This window comes from Hoplias malabaricus, chromosome 3 (assembly GCF_029633855.1).
Source record: "Hoplias malabaricus isolate fHopMal1 chromosome 3, fHopMal1.hap1, whole genome shotgun sequence".
In the NCBI taxonomy this organism is placed as follows: Eukaryota; Metazoa; Chordata; class Actinopteri; order Characiformes; family Erythrinidae; genus Hoplias; species Hoplias malabaricus.
In genome coordinates this window covers 1,776,428-1,794,639 of record NC_089802.1, presented here as the reverse complement: position 1 = coordinate 1,794,639, position 18,212 = coordinate 1,776,428, and the positions used below count along the sequence as shown (strand labels likewise).

The window sequence follows — 18,212 nt, the reverse complement described above, 5'->3', positions numbered from 1 at the left end:
ACTGTCGCCTCCACTGAAGCTGTATCATTTTGGCTTCCCTCTGTCTCTCTCTCTCCGCCATTAGAGATTACACACCACAATAACACTAAAGCTCAGGGTTTTCGGACGCTGAAATGCTGTTAACGGCGCGGAGGAAAAGGGGAGAATAAAGCTGTGCTCTTTCGAGAGGGAGGTTCTAAGTCGACGAAGAGTTAAAATGTAAGATTGTGTGAAAATAAGCTAAAAAGGCTCTGGCTGACTCGGGGAGAGAGAGAGGGTTTGTTGTGGAGACTAGCGCACAGTGAAGGAGACCAGGAAAAGGTGAGCCGTTTTTCACCACTTTTCTGTGATTTAGACACTACTTTTAGATACATTTTGTTTTATAAGACTTTTGTCGGCGTTTGCTGGGTTATTTTGAGCGTTTATACGAAAGCGTTAGGCTTAAAATCGTCTTAAAATGTCGCTACAACGAGGCGACGAAGCAGAACTTGCTTTGAGATTATTTTTCGAATTCTCCGTTCCACCTTAAATGCTGCGGTACATACACTACGCTACCTCAGGCTCCGGACTGTAACTGCTGCACCATTTAAGGTGGAACGGGGTATTCGAATAAACTCAATAAGACAGTTTTAGCAGTGCACTGTGGTTGTATTCTTACACATAGAACAGACTTTAGATTTAAAAACACACCGTTTAAAAAGCTAGTTTTCTGTGTTTTCTATGTTCTGTGTCTTTTTGCTAGCAGTTATTTATAGCTAGCTAGCTACATTAGTCTTTAACAGAGGCTTGTTTACATCTGCCTTGTTTTGATACACATTTTAACACATTTATTTAATGATTGATCGTATTTCATCGGTCAGTCTAATAATTAATTTCTGAAAAAAAAAACGGTTACAATTTTAGACAAACACCTTTATTTTTTATATTTGTTTTGATAAACTTGTTTAAAGCTAGCGTTAAAATGCTTCTTCTCTACGTTCCTTTTATATTTAATCATCTTTACTGACCACACAGGTGGACTTTGTAGTTTTTCAGTTACAGACTGTAGTCCATCTGTTGCTCTGCACACTTTCACCCTAATTTCAGTGTTCAGGACCCTCACAGAGCAGGTCTGATTTTGGGTGTTGTGCTGGTGTAGAGTGGATCAGACACAGCAGTGCTCCTGGAGTTTCTAAATGCCCCTCAGTGTCACTGCTGGACTGAGAACAGTCCACCGACCAAAAGCATCCAGCCGACAGAGTCCTGTGTCCGCTGATAAAGGACAAGAGGACGACCAACACGCACTGTGTAGTGACACATGAGCTACTGTCTATTTCTTTACATCTACACGGTGGACCGACATCGTAGTCGTATCTAACAGAGTGGACACAGGGTTTTAAAAAAACTCCAGCAGCACTGCTGTCCGATTCACTTGCACCAGCTCAACGCACACAAACAGCACAGTTTTATTTCTTTGTGAGCTAAAACAGTAGTCTTTCTCCAGTCGTATTGAATTCAAACGGTATCCTGTAGTCGTTTATACTGAGTTTAGAACAGAGAAATCACCCAACACCAGTAAACTCTGTCCCTCGAGGCTGCAGTGTTGCGTCCCTGTGCTTAACCTTTGACCGTGTTTTTCTGCCCTGACTCGTGGTTGTACATCAAGCTGTGAGCAATAACAACTAAACTCTCTGTGTAAGTGTCAGTAGCCGTCTTTAACTCATAAAAATAGCAGTTGATATTTATAGTAAATGTTTGGAGCAGAGCAATCAGCAAAATCTGCTGGATTCTGTTCACGTAAGTCATTATTTTGACTTCCTCTGTGCAATAATCAAGACTTTGTGTGAACATACAGACCGCGGAATTGTCCATTCAAAGATACAGCAGGGGTCTAAAAGTCCAGTTGTGGTTCTTGAAGTTCCATTACGTTCTTTATTCCAGAAGAAATGCTGAATATCTGTAGGTTTTGTGACAGAATGGTTTTAAATAGATAGACAACATAAAATTAGGCAGTTGTTGTTGATGTTAAGGCCGACCTGTAGCGTCTGTAAAGCGACCCCAGGTCCAGTCTGAGTTTCTGAGCAGGGAAGTCACCAGCCTGTAGTGTACTCTGATCCTCTGGGACCATGGCTGTGCTTTCCTGTGTGTGTTTGACTCAGAAGCTCTGGCCCAGTGGCTTCCTGCAGCCAGGTTATGTATCTACAGTCGCAGGGTGAAGGCCACGGCAGGTTTCCGGTATCAGTTTTCCGGGGAACGGCGTGTGGGGTTACAACTTGAACCCCTCCACTCTCACTGTGAGCTCAGCTGTATGGACCTATAGATTATCCCTTCAGCCCTCTCCTGTATTAATACACACACACACACACAGACACAGACAGACAGTGTATATTACACACCCACTCCGTCACTCGGGTCACACGCTGGTGTCAAAGTCACATTTGCCTCGTCTGTTCTGAGCGCATGCCATAAAAACGAGCGCACGCAGGCTCCGTATGTGTTGGCATGAAAACTGCTGCACCTCCTCTGGGCCTGGCTTCAAAGAAAACATGTGAGTCAGGGGGCAGCGGCTGCTCTAGCCTTATGATCGCTGATAAAATAAAAGGACAAAGTATCACTTTGCACAAACAGAATCCTTGGAAATAATGTCTCTGCACAGCAGAAGGTTCCCATATGTTCCCCTAAGCTGCGGGCTCATTGTGTAGCTGGTCCAAATGGTTCTAATGCTTGTATAATTCAGTCACCGAGGGAGGTTTTAACGCACATATCATTGCTGTTCAGTTAAAAACAAGTATCCTCATGTTTTCTCAACGTTTAGTTTGTTACATCATTTGTGTGGAAATTTTCATGACGAATGGACCAATAGAAATGCTTCAAAATTCCACTGAATAATATCTTTATACATTGACTTCCACTGAAAGCTTAAAATGACTGTTTTGGAAGATCCATGTTTTTAACCATAGATCCATAGATGACCACAGTCTCGTTGTCTCAATGAAACGTCTGTGACCTGCTTTGTTCAAAATACCACAAGGAACAAACCCCACAGCAGTGTTCTCCCCCTGTGTAAACAGCCCCTGTTCAGAACGCCCTGTTCCTTTAAATGATAATGAGCCGCTCGCTGTTCACCCCGACCCCGAGCGCACAGCAGTGAGGAGCGAGGAGCAGAAGCTCTGGTTTTTAGCCGTTTTCACTCTGTTCTCTTTCTTCTCCGTTTTTACTCAGTGCTCTTATTTCTCAGCGCGTGTGTTTCGTTATTTAATGTGTAAAGTTTTGTTTGTAGAGGAACCTGCCAGTTATTTTTATTTTTTATTGTTGTGGTGATGAGAGAAACCAGGGGTCACTGTTGTCTATAGCACAAGTATAGCCACTTTTGTCCAGAAAGTCCCCAGAAAAACCCTAATATAAAAATACAAATCAAGCTCAATGTGTGTGCGTGTGCGTGTGTGTGTGAGAGAGAGAGTGTACATGAGGGTTTCACCGTTTCCACATCTCTTCTCGTGACAGTATTATTTGAGGTTACCCTCCAGTCACTAGTTTTAGCTTTGACTAAATATTTCGTTATTTTAAATAAAGAGTGCTGTTGATTTAACAAATCCATACAATCAAAGAGAACATCAGGAATCTACTTGTAGAAAAAAATCCTTTTACTGTAGTTATACTTTTGTATTCATTGTGATTTATATACAATTGACACCAGCACTGCGCTGACTGAGAAGATAAAATACTTTAAATAATAATACGAGGAATCTTAGGAGCCCACGACATTTGCACATCACCCTACTTCCTTATGAATTTCAGAAATGGGTGTTACACCAAATCAGTCTCTCACAACTGTAAGGCTCCAGTCAAAATACCGCTATAAATAAATAATTCAGACATCTGGTTCCAGTCAGCACCACTGTGAGTAATTCTGTCTAAACCTGGGTTTGCAGAAACATTTGTAAGCGGAGCCAAGCACTGTTGCGTTTTTTTAGAATTAGTGAAGCTGAAATGTGGTCTGGAATGCTGTCTAAATTACGCATGCTTAGCGTCCCGTTCAGAAACGTCTTGTTCAAATTTTGTCGTGTTTCTTGTAGATGTTTTAAGTTCATCGCCAGCGCAGACACAGCACCAACACAACTGTGTACAGCACACACTCACTTAATATAGTAATTCACTAGTTTCCCGTTCCACCTTAAATAGTGCAGCAGGTGCCAGTACACTGTCGCACAGTTTAAGGTGGAAATGGAACGCTGTCTTGGTTGTTTTTAGTAATACAGTACAGACTATAAACACGGTATCCGCTCACTGTCCACTCTAATAGACACCTACCTTGCAGGTCCAAATTGTAGATGTAAATATCAATAATAAACCATCAGTACGCACCCCTGGGCTAGACCTTTATAGCTTGGTGCCCTCCTCTGAGCGTGATGAGGCTTTTTAAAGCTGTGTGTACGTACCACTGCTACTGTACGTATTAGCAATCTCCTCTGAGCATGTTGAATGTCACACGTGTCTTAGCTTTGAGAGCTTAAAAGCTGTAAACCACTGTCGGATCATCAATTATTTATTTTGCACTTGTTTACTGTGTTATTTACGTTTGTTTCTTTATCTCTTTTGATTTCAGTATCTTGCTGCCTGCTTGCCCTCTGTATGTGACATCGGAATTGGTGTGAGTGGGTGTGAGTGTGTGAGTGAGTGTGTGTGAGAGTGTGAGTGTGTGTGTGACGATGACGGAGCTGGGTGTGAAATGGGCCTGCGAGTACTGCACCTACGAGAACTGGCAGTCCGCCATTAAGTGCACCATGTGCCGCGCCCAGAGGCCGAGCGGCACCATCATCACGGAGGAGCCGTTTGTGAGCGGCTCTATGCTGGACACACCCCACGGCGACTCGGGCAGCAGCAGCTTGCTTATCTGCCCCGACTCCAGCGCCAGGCCCAGGGTCCGTCAGACCCACAGCACTGAGTCCAGCGCCAAGTGGTCCTGCCACATGTGCACATACCTGAACTGGCCTAGAGCTCTCCGCTGCACTCAGTGCCTGTGCCAGAGACCCCGCTCCTGCAGCCCCACCGAAAGCCCCCAGACGTCCGGCTCAGGCCTCAGGTATGATTGGGCTCTGCCCTGTAGCAGAAGTCCTGAAAGCTTCAACACGCTCAGAGGAGACTGCTAAGTCTCCTTTGAGCATGATGAGGCTTTGAGTAATGCTGTTTCATACCACTATACCTTTTCTAGAGCTTAGTACTCTCCTCTGAGCGTGTTGAGGCTTTGAGTAGTGCTGTTTAAAATACGCTGTATGCCTCTCACCCCTAGGATCAGGTCCGGACCGGTAGCTCCCGTGGACCCCTGTGAGGAATACAATGACCGGAACCGGCTGAACACTCCCGTTCAGAGGTGGTGCTGTGCGGCCTGTACGTACGAGAACTGGCCCAAGACGCCACGCTGCGTGGTGTGTGACCATCCGCGACCCAACGACGCGATTCAGCTGAGCGAGCCAGACGAGCCATCGCCGGTCATCAACGAGCAGGACCGCGTTCGGCCGCAGCGAGCGGGAAGCGTGTGTGGACCAGCGTGTCAGAGACGTTCTCCGCCCACCTCCAAACGGGACTCGGAGGTGCAGATTCAGGACATTCAGTGCATCGAGTTGGCTGCTGGGGCTCATGGCTGCAAAGAGGAGCTAGAGATGGACTTTAAAAAGCTGAAGCAGATCAAGAACCGCATGAGGAAGAGTGACTGGTTGTTCCTCAACGCCTGTGCAGGTAAATCCACACACACTGAGAAAAACGCTTCACTAAATAATTTACCAAGAGAGAATCAGCTTCGATTTATAGATTCATTAAAGCACCTGCACATCATGAGGTTGCAGGCAGCACACAGGTATAGCTGGAAGTTTTTGTTTATGTGCTCCTTGGTGTATCCCTGTCTTCTGGCTGGATTGGGTGTGTGAAATTACCATAGCGCTGTGTAGCCTGTGAGTACGGGAACTGTCCCAAAGCTCTGCGCTGGTGTGTGACCATCCACAACCCAACAACTCCATCCAACTGACAGAGCCGGATGGGGCTTTGCTGGTCCTCAACAAGCAGGACCGAAGAATCCAGAGCTTCTGCTCCTCGCTCCTCACTGCTGTGCGCTCGGGGTCGGGGTGAACAGCGAGCGGCTCATTATCATTTAAAGGAACAGTGGCCATTCTGAACAGAGCTGTTTATCTTTTTGGTTTTTTGACCAAGGCCGGTCAAAGATGTTTCATTAAGAAAGCGGAGCTGTGTTTAATGACCCTTTTATAGCAAGATGTCATTAAAACAGACCTGAATCTTGCAAAGTGTAGTTGCAGTGGTCAGAAAAGTCATTTAAATATTCTTTTCCCAAATCATTTAACCCATTGGAGAGTTCATCTCATGGCTCAGGTTCCTTAGTTTTGTTTGGTGTTTTTTTAACACATACTCCATCCATCCATCCATTATCTGTAACCCTTATCCAGTTCAGGGTCACGGTGGGTCCAGAGCCTACCTGGAATCATTGGGCGTAAGGTGGGAACACACCCTGGAGGGGGCGCCAGTCCTTCACAGGGCAACACACACACACACACACTCATACCTACGGACACTTTTGAGTTGCCAGTCCACCTACCAACGTGTGTTTTTGGACTGTGGGAGGAAACCGGAGCACCCGGAGGATACCCACGCAGACACAGGGAGAACACACCACACTCCTCACAGACAGTCACCCGGAGGACACCCACACAGACACAGGGAGAACACACCACACTCCTCACAGACAGTCACCCGGAGGAAACCCACACAGACACAGGGAGAACACACCACACTCCTCACAGACAGTCACCCGGAGGAAACCCACGCAGACACAGGGAGAACACACCACACTCCTCACAGACAGTCACCCGGAGGAAACCCACGCAGACACAGGGAGAACACACCACACTCCTCACAGACAGTCACCCGGAGGAAACCCACGCAGACACAGGGAGAACACACCACAATCCTCACAGACAGTCACCCGGAGGAAACCCACGCAGACACAGGGAGAACACACCACACTCCTCACAGACAGTCACCCGGAGGAAACCCACGCAGACACAGGGAGAACACACCACACTCCTCACAGACAGTCACCCGGAGGAAACCCACGCAGACACAGGGAGAACACACCACACTCCTCACAGACAGTCACCCGGAGGAAACCCACGCAGACACAGGGAGAACACACCACACTCCTCACAGACAGTCACCCGGAGGAAATCCACGCAGACACAGGGAGAACACACCACACTCCTCACAGACAGTCACCCGGAGGAAACCCACGCAGACACAGGGAGAACACACCACACTCCTCACAGACAGTCACCCGGAGGAAACCCACGCAGACACAGGGAGAACACACCACACTCCTCACAGACAGTCACCTGGAGCGGGACTCGAACCCTTAACACATACTCGACTGAAATAACGATGTGTTAATGTATGCGCATGTCTGATTGATTAGTTGGTGAGGTTAGATTTGTGTTGCCTCTAAAAAAGAGCAGTCTATTTATACTCTACATGTTTATAAACAAGAGTGGTTGTTTTCTAGAGCTTCATCCTTATTTAACCATTACATGTGAAACCACGAAAGGACAACAGCCTGTCTGTCTAATATCAGGGAAATGTTTTTGACGCGTTTGATGACGTTTGCACTAAGGCTGTTATCTCTGTAACTGTCGACTTAAGTCCCTGTGGCACTCCTCTAGCTGGTGTTCTCATGGAGAGCAGGAATGAGCTTGCAGCAGCTCTGTTGTTCTCTCGCTGTGCTGCCTGGAGCTCGGGTAATTTTGAGCTTTGGGTTGGGTTTGTCTTTGAAGGCTTCTGTGCTATGATTTGTTAATGGAACCGGTCCTCTGCGTTTAACAGAGAGGTTCCTGTGGTGTATTCCTGAGTAGTGATTTCAGTGTCTGAGCCCTGGCACCGTGAGGTAAAACAAGGGCCAAACCCAAAGTGACAAAACATTACGATATTAATCAGCATGAAATTAGACAGAAAACATTTCTAGTGGTAAGTTGGAACACCTACAAACACAAGCCCTGACATCAGACCTTGGGTTTCAAACGTCAGAAAACATGGGATAAAACAGGCCCTTCTCTTTTTCTGTCGTGACAAGGGGAATCATTAGAAGTGTACCCTCCCCTATCTGAGTGTCTCCAGTCAAAATGCACGACGTTATGAGTGTGTAAAGGTGCGCTTAATGCGTGTAAAACACACAAGAGCAGAAACAGGACACAACGGAGTGAAAATGCAAGTGGAGAAATAAGAGAACAAAGCAAAAACCTTGAAAACCGGGGCAGAACAGGAAGAGAACTGAGCTAAAACCGCTAAAATAAGAACGGCTTTGTGGCTCGCGGGGTGTTGCTGCTCTCTCAAGGCTATGTTTCTGCTGTGAATGTCTCACTATTCTCATAAACAGGGGCTGTTTACACAGGGGGAATATGTTTCATTAAGATTCAGAACCTACCTCCTTTATTAAGAGACACCGTATTGTTTTCAGTAGGATGTTTAGCTGATCACAGATCACATTAAATCGTGACCCTGTTGGACTTGTACTGAACCCACTTCTTTTGTAGTTAATGGTCGTTATTCTCTGTTGTTGGAAGCCGAGCCTAGTTTTGCTGGACCACCGTCTGCTGCAAACATCGGTCACAAATTGTGGCTGATATTTCAGTAAGTTTCAGGGAGGCAGTGAGCCCTGTGAGATGAAAATATACATCTTTTCTTGTGAGAAACCCTGGACTGTAAACATTTCAGTGATACTTTATCCATTATTCGTAGTTACTAACGTTTATAAACTCAGTGCCTCGCCATTGTGGGCTGGGCCCATTTTCTGTGTTGCTACAGGGGAGTGTACATGTCTAACGTTAGCTGTAATGCTAAGCTAAAGAGGCCTAATACACACACAGAGGATTATTTTCTGCTTTGGTCTCGAGCAGGGGAAATGAACTAAAAGTAAAAACACACTCAGAGGGTTCAGTGCCGTTACTGAAGCTGTTAACGGCTCCATTGCTAAGTTAGTCTCTCTCTCTCTCTTTCTCTGTGTCTCTTTCTCTCTCTGTCTCTTTCTCTGTGTCTCTTTCTCTCTCTGTCTCTTTCTGTGTCTCTTTCTCTCTGTGTCTCTTTCTCTGTGTCTCTTTCTCTCTCTGTCTCTTTCTCTCTCTCTGTCTCTTTCTCTCTCTGTCTCTTTTTCTCTGTCTCTTTTTCTGTCTCTCTTTCTCTGTGTCTCTTTCTCTCTCTCTCTCTCTTTCTCTGTGTCTCTTTCTCTCTCTCTCTCTCTTTCTCTGTGTCTTTCTCTCTCTCTCTCTTTCTCTCTGTCTCTTTCTCTCTCTGTCTCTTTCTCTCTCTGTCTCTTTCTCTGTGTCTCTTTCTCTCTTTCTCTTTGTCTCTTTCTCTCTCTCTCTCTCTTTCTCTGTCTCTTTCTCTCTCTCTCTCTCTCTTTCTCTGTGTCTCTTTCTCTCTCTCTCTCTCTCTTTCTCTGTGTCTCTTTTTCTCTGTCTCTTTCTCTCTCTTTCTCTCTATCTCTTTCTCTGAAATGAACTAAAAGTAAAAACACCCTCAGAGGGTTCAGTGCTGTTACTGAAGCTGTTAACGGCTCCATTGTTAAGTTAGTCTCTCTCTCTCTTTCTCTGTGTCTCTTTCTCTCTCTCTCTCTCTTTCTCTGTGTCTCTTTCTCTCTCTGTCTCTTTCTCTGTGTCTCTTTCTCTCTCTGTCTCTTTCTCTGTGTCTCTTTCTCTCACTCTCTTTTTCTCTGTCTCTTTCTCTCTCTCTTTTTCTCTGTCTCTTTCTCTCTCTCTCTTTTTCTCTGTCTCTTTCTCTCTCTCTCTTTCTCTCTGTCTCATTTTCTCTGTCTCTTTCTCTCTCTCTCTTTTTCTCTGTCTCTTTCTCTCTCTCTCTTTTTCTCTGTCTCTTTCTCTCTCTCTTTCTCTGTCTCTCTCTCTTTCTCTCTTTTTCTCTGTCTCGTTTTCTCTCTGTCGCTCTCTTTTTCTCTCTATCTCTCTCTCTCTTTCTCTGTTTCTCTCTTTCTGTTTCTCTCTCTCTCTCTCTTTCTCTCTCTCTCTTTTTCTCTGTCTCTTTCTCTCTCTCTTTCTCTGTCTCGTTTTCTCTCTGTCGCTCTCTTTTTCTCTCTATCTCTCTCTCTTTCTCTGTTTCTCTCTTTCTGTTTCTCTCTCTCTCTCTCTTTCTCTCTCTCTCTTTTTCTCTGTCTCTTTCTCTGTCTCGTTTTCTCTCTGTCGCTCTCTTTTTCTCTCTATCTCTCTCTCTCTTTCTCTGTTTCTCTCTTTCTGTTTCTCTCTCTCTCTCTCTCTCTCTCTGTTCTCTGATGTAATGGTACAAGTGTGATTCTTTGCCTGGTGCTTGGGGACACACACACACACACACACACACACACACACACAGCTGCATTATTGTCCTTTGTTTACGCATGTTATTTTCGTTCTCTTTGACTGAGGCCTGAGAGCTGCTGATAAATATTTTATAGCAACCGTCCGTTCATTTTAAAGTTTATAACATTTAGCCCAGTGTTATATTCAATGTATATTTACACAGTAAAGCATTTTAGTAGTTTTTAAAGTTTCAGAGTTCCCTCACTGCTGCTGCTCTGAGCCGCGAGGGCGGATCACAGCGCAGAATGATTACACTGTTATCATCATGGCAATGTAAACAAATCAGTAGTGGAGCAGAAGTGAAACTGTAGTCTATGATCAATTCGGTGGGTTTCTGAAAACGTAAACGTTTTAACGCAGGGGGCTTTATCTCTGAGAAATGTTTCATTAAAGTCACCTCCTCCATTCCGAGCAGGGCTTTAAAGACTGAATACGCTGAAGGTAGTGTGTTTATAAACGAGGGTCCAGCGCTGTGATTGGACAGACTCAGAGGAGGAGGCGGGGCCGTCCTAAAGTCTCGGCACTTGACGTCAGAAGCGGAGCACCATCTGAACGGCTCGTTTTATCCCGTGTTTTCCGACTCAGGCAGCGCACAGATATCTGCCTGGGGTGGGTCTTGTTTCACAGTGTGTGGGTTGGTGGGCTCCAGATCCCCACATTAATGTGAACACGCACTAAACTAAAAGATGCTCCCTTTTGAAAGCGGAATATCTGTTTGTGTTCCCTCCTGGACTGCGACTGGCCAAACGTGAGCTATGTTTTGTCCTCCTCAGTCGTCTTTGTTTACGGAGCCCTGTCGCAGTCCGTGAGCTCTGCAGTGCTGTGAATGAACATGAATGAGAGGTCTGTTTTAAGGCACCAGGCTGTTACTTCTCCACAGGGTGAAATCATACAGCGTTCAGCGTCTGAGTCACTACGTCTTGTTTACTGTTGGTGAGGGGCGGGGGTTACTGTCCACATGAGTAATGTTATACTGTGTTGTTTGTGTAACAGTGGTTTCACGGATGAAACTCAAAGTGAACCCGGTTTGTGACACAATAAAACAGCAGCTAGCCCCGAGGGCTTTGACGGTCCTGAGTCTTCAGACGTGTGAAATGTCTCAGAAAAATCAGGTCCTGATCACACATGGGTCTGTTTTCCTCACACAGTTTTTATAATGAATCACTAGTGTTGCTGACGTGTAGGTATTAGTCTTATAGTATGGCGACAGTTTGTGATACAGCTCCACTATTGGACTCGTGCATCGTGAGTTGTTTAACCTGATTGGCTGCCTGTCAACTTCGGTGATTTGTCTTTTTTTTTTTTTTTTAATGATTCGAGTAGTGTTTGTTTAAAAGAACAAAGTGAACTGAGTTTTTACTCCGTGCTCGTAACTCTCCGCGCTCGTTGTGTGTTCTGCTGCGTTTAACCTGGTCCCTGCGCTCTCACGTAAACTCTGGTCCAGCGCTGTGATTGGACAGACTCAGACGAGGGGGCGGGGTCAATGCTAAAGTCCGTACTTGGCGTCAGAAGCGGATCAGAGTGTTTTCTGACTCTGGCAGCACACAGAAAACTGACTGGGTGGTCTTGTTTCACAGTGTGTGGGTTGGTGGGCTCTAGGTGCTCAAATTGCACACAGGCACTGGGCATGTGACTTTTTTGTATATCGTCGCTGCCCAATTAAAATCATGTATCGCCCAACGTAGTAACTTTACAGGAGAAGGGAGAAGACCACGTTCGTTGGACGTCAGTGTAAACAGGTTGTATTTCGAGTAAATTTGGAGCATTTCTATTGGTCCGTTCATCGTAACATTTTCACACAGCTGCTGTAAATTAAACATAGACAAAAAAGGAGATAAATGTTTGTAATTGGACAGTGTCCTCTTTTAATTAGACAAAGTGCTCTTCAGACGCTGTGTTAAAGCATTTCTGCGAGTTCCTTTTAATAATTTTTATTCGGTTTGTTTATAGCGTCTCTTGTAAAATGAGCGACTGTGTCATTAATTACACTTCAGTCTGAGTGTACGCCGTGTGCTTGTTGTGCAGTCTGTTCTGCTTTCCTCCACAGGAGTTATAAATAACTCTGACATGTGCACCTGACCAACTTGTAAACAGTGATCAATCTGTGTGTGTGTGTGTGTGTGTGTGTGTGTGTGTGTGTCAGGACAGGATGCAACTCACATTAAGTCTCTCTGGTGACACGTCCATTGCCGTATCGTCTTGAAAATGTGAATTTGAATCCAGACATTGACCCAAATGACAAGGTGGTTGTTCATTGGAGCACTGGTTGAATAGTAATAGGGCTATACTCAGCATTAAAGTGCTGTTTTAGTGAATAATCAGTGGGCTGCACAGTGACCCTTCAGAGAGTGTCACTGTCACACTTCTCCCTGTGTCTGCGTGGGTTTCCTCCGGGTGACTGTCTGTGAGGAGTGTGGTGTGTTCTCCCTGTGTCTGCGTGGGTTTCCTCCGGGTGACTGTCTGTGAGGAGTGTGGTGTGTTCTCCCTGTGTCTGCGTGGGTTTCCTCCGGGTGACTGTCTGTGAGGAGTGTGGTGTGTTCTCCCTGTGTCTGCGTGGGTTTCCTCCGGGTGACTGTCTGTGAGGAGTGTGGTGTGTTCTCCCTGTGTCTGCGTGGGTTTCCTCCGGGTGACTGTCTGTGAGGAGTGTGGTGTGTTCTCCCTGTGTCTGCGTGGGTTTCCTCCGGGTGACTGTCTGTGAGGAGTGTGGTGTGTTCTCTCTGTGTCTGCGTGGGTTTCCTCCGGGTGACTGTCTGTGAGGAGTGTGGTGTGTTCTCCCTGTGTCTGCGTGGGTTTCCTCCGGGTGACTGTCTGTGAGGAGTGTGGTGTGTTCTCCCTGTGTCTGCGTGGGTTTCCTCCGGGTGACTGTCTGTGAGGAGTGTGGTGTGTTCTCCCTGTGTCTGCGTGGGTTTCCTCCGGGTGACTGTCTGTGAGGAGTGTGGTGTGTTCTCCCTGTGTCTGCGTGGGTTTCCTCCGGGGGAGTGTGGTGTGTTCTCTCTGTGTCTGTGTGGGTTTCCTCCGGGTGACCGTCTGTGAGGAGTGTGGTGTGTTCTCTTTGTGTCTGTGTGGGTGTCCTCCAGGTGCTCAGGTTTCCTCCCACAGTCCAAACACACATGCTGGTGGGTGGATTGGTTGACATTGTGACTGGGTGAGTTTGTGAGTGAATGTATGAGTTTGTGTAACTGTTTGTGAGTGTGAAATTGTTCATAGGTGTGTGTGTGTGTGTGAGAATTGGTGAGTTTCTGAAACTGACCCTGACGAGGATGTATTGAACAGGGATTAAATTAATGAATTCTTATGGGGTTGTAGCAGGCAGTGGATGGATGTTAAATTCCCTTTCTCTGGGTAAACAACTTGAGCCTGATTTGAAGAAGATTGATGCGCTTCCTTTAAAATAAAGCAGTCATTAAAGCATTTCTTCTGACTATTACAGAAACTTGTAAATAACTCATGAAAGAATAAAGTCACACCATTGTTTTTCTTGTGAAATTCCCAATAAGTTTGATGTGTCACATGACCCTCTTCCCACTGAATAAACCAAAGTTGGATCCAAAATGGCTGACTTCAAAATGGCCGCCATGGTCACCACCCATCTTGAAAAGTTTCCCCCTTCCCATATACTAATGTGCCACACACAGGAAGTTACTATCACCAACCATTCCCATTTTATTAAGGTGTCTCCATATAAATGGCCCAACCCTGTACAGTGAAAACAGCGAGTGAAGAGTTAATAGGGCTCTGAATTCGTTCTGAGCTCCATCAGGAAAAAGTGCTGCAGAACACTGTGATGGATTTGTTCTGTTCTTGGGAATAATATTGTGTCCAAAAGTAGGTGTGAGTTTGGGTTTAGACGATTTACAGAGGGCGGTTTAGCGGTTATTTTTGATTTATTTTTATTTTTGCCGGACCGCCCTAGAAGAGGCATTTGCGCTGACTGACTGACACCTGAAGATGAAGGACTGCTAGTTCAGCCGTATTTCACAGAGACTTAAGGTGGCACCACTACACCGTCTGTCCCTCTGTTGGACACACTCGGGCCGCTTCAGCGCTGTAGCTCCACCGTCCGCCGCGGAGCAGCTCAGTGTTTTACTGGAGCCTCCAACAGAAACGTGGTGAACGTTGTTGAGGTGATATTCATCACAGTCTCTTCTTTATGTTTGGAGAATGTTTCTGTGACACAGCCTTTTGTTTTCTACTGTGTATTTAACAAACAGAAAGTCATCTTGTGTGTCCCTATAACGACACGAATACACGGACACACCTCACCGTCACTGACTTTCTGACGAGTGAATTACATCTGAACGGCTTCGTGTTTAACTTTACACCACGACGGGGGAAATCTCCAGATCATTAAAGAGCACCAGAGCGAGGTGTTACTCAAAATAAAGGAGTCTGTGGATCAGTGACAGCACTGTTTTATCAGTCGGACTCTTATAGAAATGTAAATCAGTGATAAATATCTAGTTCCCAGCGAAGCCCTGTTCCTTTATCGAGTGTAGATCACTGATAAAACGTTAAAGCACGTGGTTTGAGAAATGTTCAAAAACTTAAATGTAATCTTGTTGTTTTCTGGTAAAAGAGTGGCTTTAATGTCGTCTCAACACAGTGCTTCAGTTTTGTAGCTTTGTGTGAACAGAAAATAACAGGCTTTCACTGATCACACACACACTGTCAGCAACTGAGAAGAGAAACTACTTTTTATAGTTTGTTATTATTTGTTATTATTGTAAATAAAGACGTTAATATGAAGCACCAAAGCTTCTCCAGACCTTCCAGTGATGAGGGGTGTATTGTGGGCTTTTCCTGCTTTTGAAATGACACAAACACCTCTGTGACAGTGGCTAATGGCTAATGACAGTCTGGCTAAACTAGGTTTGCCTCGTTTCTCTTTGCTCTTGTTTAAATAAATTGTCACTTTTAATATCACACAAAATGACAAAAGTGTGAGAGACAAAAATGCTTTTATTATTATTATTATGATTTTTATTTATTTATACACCTAATACATTAGTTTTGAAGGAAACATCTTGTACAGCGGTGTGTCCAAACACTTCAGTAAAAATGAGGGTCTCTGTTTGCCTTTTGCCCAAACTCAACCCAAAAAAAGCCACGATCCGCAGTGTGCCGCTTCCCCAGTCCAGCGGTGTGACCGAGGCCTGATGCCTGCTCTGGTATCAGATTATAGCCGATTATTACTTGGCCACCGCTGCCCGATCTGGACGCGAGTGCTTCGGACTCTAATGCGTTAAGCCACTTCAGCCGTCTGCTGTTGTGAGTCGCCACTGACGACAGGAGCAACAGGACAGACGGAGTTAAATAACACCGCGCCGGTCACCTGTGTATCATACTGAACGTTCATGTGTGCCACATGTCTGCTGAACACACACCTAGAGCTGGGCTGGTTTTTCCGGATCAGCTGTGATCTAAACACAGTGAGAGAAACCTATCGGAGCAATGTCCTTCTGCTTTTATACTTTAATAATCCTGCGGCGTGGATGTCCAGTGCAGCTCACCTCTTCACATTAGATTCACTCTGTACCCACAAACCTTTTTATAATCAGTGAATGAATCTACTTTAAGGTGCAGCCCTCGTGTCTGATTCACACTAACACCACAGCAGCACTGAGAATGTGCTCGATAATGTGTCAGGAACTAGACTCCTACTTCTCTGACTTTTTCTTTAACCCCTTTCACCTGTCCACCCCCTTCTTCAGACACCATCCCCCTCGTCTTCTCCCAGTCTAATCCCCTCAATAAGTCAATGTCCTTTCCTTTAGCCTTGTTTCTCTGCCTCTGAGGCAAATACTCTTCCACAGCTTGTGTGTGTGCGCCTGTGTGTGCGAGTGTGTGCTTGTGTCAGACACTGACAGATTGTATGTGATGGTGATGACCCTCTGGAGACCTCAGTTGTAGTGTATACTAGGGGCTGACTGACACATACGAGTCCTCTGGTTGGCTCCATTGCTTATTTTATTGGCCATAATGTATCTGGTGTCGTCGCTAACCCCTTCTCTAAGGGGAACAGTGGGCTTCGGAAACCACAACAACGGCGGTGGTAACGTTAAGCGGTGTTTACTCATGGTGTATCGGCGTGTTGTTGTTGTTTGGGACTGAACACAGCTCCGTCATCAGTTCAGACAGATCAATAGAGTTTGTTCCTTCCTTGTTGCAGCGTCCAGCTCTCGCTGGATTCTTTCGTCGGCCACCGATCCAAGGAGCGTTTGAACCTCTTCAAAAGACCACGGCGTCATTTCACGAGCTGCCGTCGTGAGTCGGATAAAAACAAACGTGATCTCTGCTGCAGCTGGAGACTGATGTGACATATTGATGACTCAGAGCCCTGTCGGTATCTAGACTCTCTGTCCAGTAGAAGTTACAGAGCACTGCCTGGTGTAGCCTCAGGAGGCTGATGGTAGTGAAGCCCCATTGTACCTGGTTGATGATTATCAGCTTGTGCCTAAGATGTGTACGTTTTTAAAGTGTCCAAAAAATGAGAACCACAAAGCCGTCCAATGCCTAGGCTCCAGGAATGCGCTGTGCTCGGCCTCTGCTTCTAAACAACCCCTTCAGTTTCTCGTCTGCCCTCTAACTGAACCCAGTTTGACAGCTCTCTCCTTACTCACCTGCTCGTGTGTTGTCACTGTCAGCCAGAGGAGAAGGTCATGTTGAAGCAGTGCATTATGGGATTTCCTCATTATGTTGCGTGGCAGCTGAGCAGCTGTCAAAACTGAGGCCTTTTCAGACACTGTCAGCCCTTAGGACAGAGGTGGGCAGCATGAGAATGTTTCAGCGTCAACCCAAGAACAAACTCTCATCTCAATTTAGGTCATGTTTCCCTCTGTGTTTGATCTGTTTTGTGAGCCCCATCTGCCTTTTACATTGTGTTTAAATTTCATGACGAATGGAACAATAGAAAGGGTCCAGAATTACAAATAAAATATTGTAACGTTAGTGTGCATAGTAAAGTTACAAGTTTTTAAAAACAAGAGCAAAGAGAAACGAGGCGAGCCTAGATTTGCCGGACCATTAGCCATTAGCCACTGTCACAGAGGTGTTTGTGTCATTTCAAAAACAGGAAAAGCCCACAATACACCCCCTCATCACTGGAAGGTCTGGAGAAACTTTGGTGCTTCATATCAACGTCTTTATTTACAATAATAACTATAACTATAAAAGTAGTTTCTCTTCTCAGTTGCTGACAGTGTGTGTGTGATCAGTGAAAGCCTGTTATTTTCTGTTCACACAAAGCTACAAACTGAAGAACTGTGTTGAGACGACATTAAAGCCACTCTTTTACCAGAAAACAACAAGATAACATTTAAGTTTAACGTTTTATCAGTGATCTACACTCGATAAAGGAACAGGGCCTCGCTGGGAACTAGATATTTATCACTGATTTATTATTTCTATAAGAGTCCGACTGAAAAAACAGTGCTGTCACTGATCCACAGACTCATTTATTTTGAGGAACACCTCGCTCTGGTGCTCTTTAATGATCTGGAGATTTCCCCCGTCGTGGTGTAAAGTTAAACACAAAGCCGTTCAGATGTAATTCACTCGTCAGAAAGTCAGTGACGGTGAGGTGTGTCCGTGTATTCGTGTCGTTATAGGGACACACACGATGACTCTCTGTTTGTTAAATACACAGTAGAAAACAAAAGACTGTGTCACAGAAACATTCTCCAAACATAAAGAAGAGACTGTGATGAATATCACCTCAACAACGTTCATCACGTTTCTGTTGGAGGCTCCAGTAAAACACTGAGCTGCTCCGCGGCGGACGGTGGAGCTACAGCGCTGAAGCGGCCCGAGTGTGTCCCGATTCAGCTCTCAACTCTCTGACCCCTTGAACACTTCAAT

At 45.5% G+C, this 18,212-nt stretch overlaps 1 protein-coding gene across 2 annotated transcripts in view; it reads left to right on the top strand.

The window, feature by feature from the left end:
* Positions 1 to 18,212, top strand: part of zranb1a (zinc finger, RAN-binding domain containing 1a) — a 34,342-nt gene continuing 16,130 nt past the window's right edge. For both annotated transcript variants that reach the window (XM_066665874.1, XM_066665873.1), the window contains exons 1-3: positions 1 to 300; positions 4,565 to 5,041; positions 5,249 to 5,694. In XM_066665874.1, the coding sequence (XP_066521971.1) occupies positions 4,668 to 5,041; positions 5,249 to 5,694 (820 nt within the window). In that variant the 5' untranslated portion in view covers positions 1 to 300; positions 4,565 to 4,667. The remainder of the gene's footprint in view (positions 301 to 4,564; positions 5,042 to 5,248; positions 5,695 to 18,212) is intronic.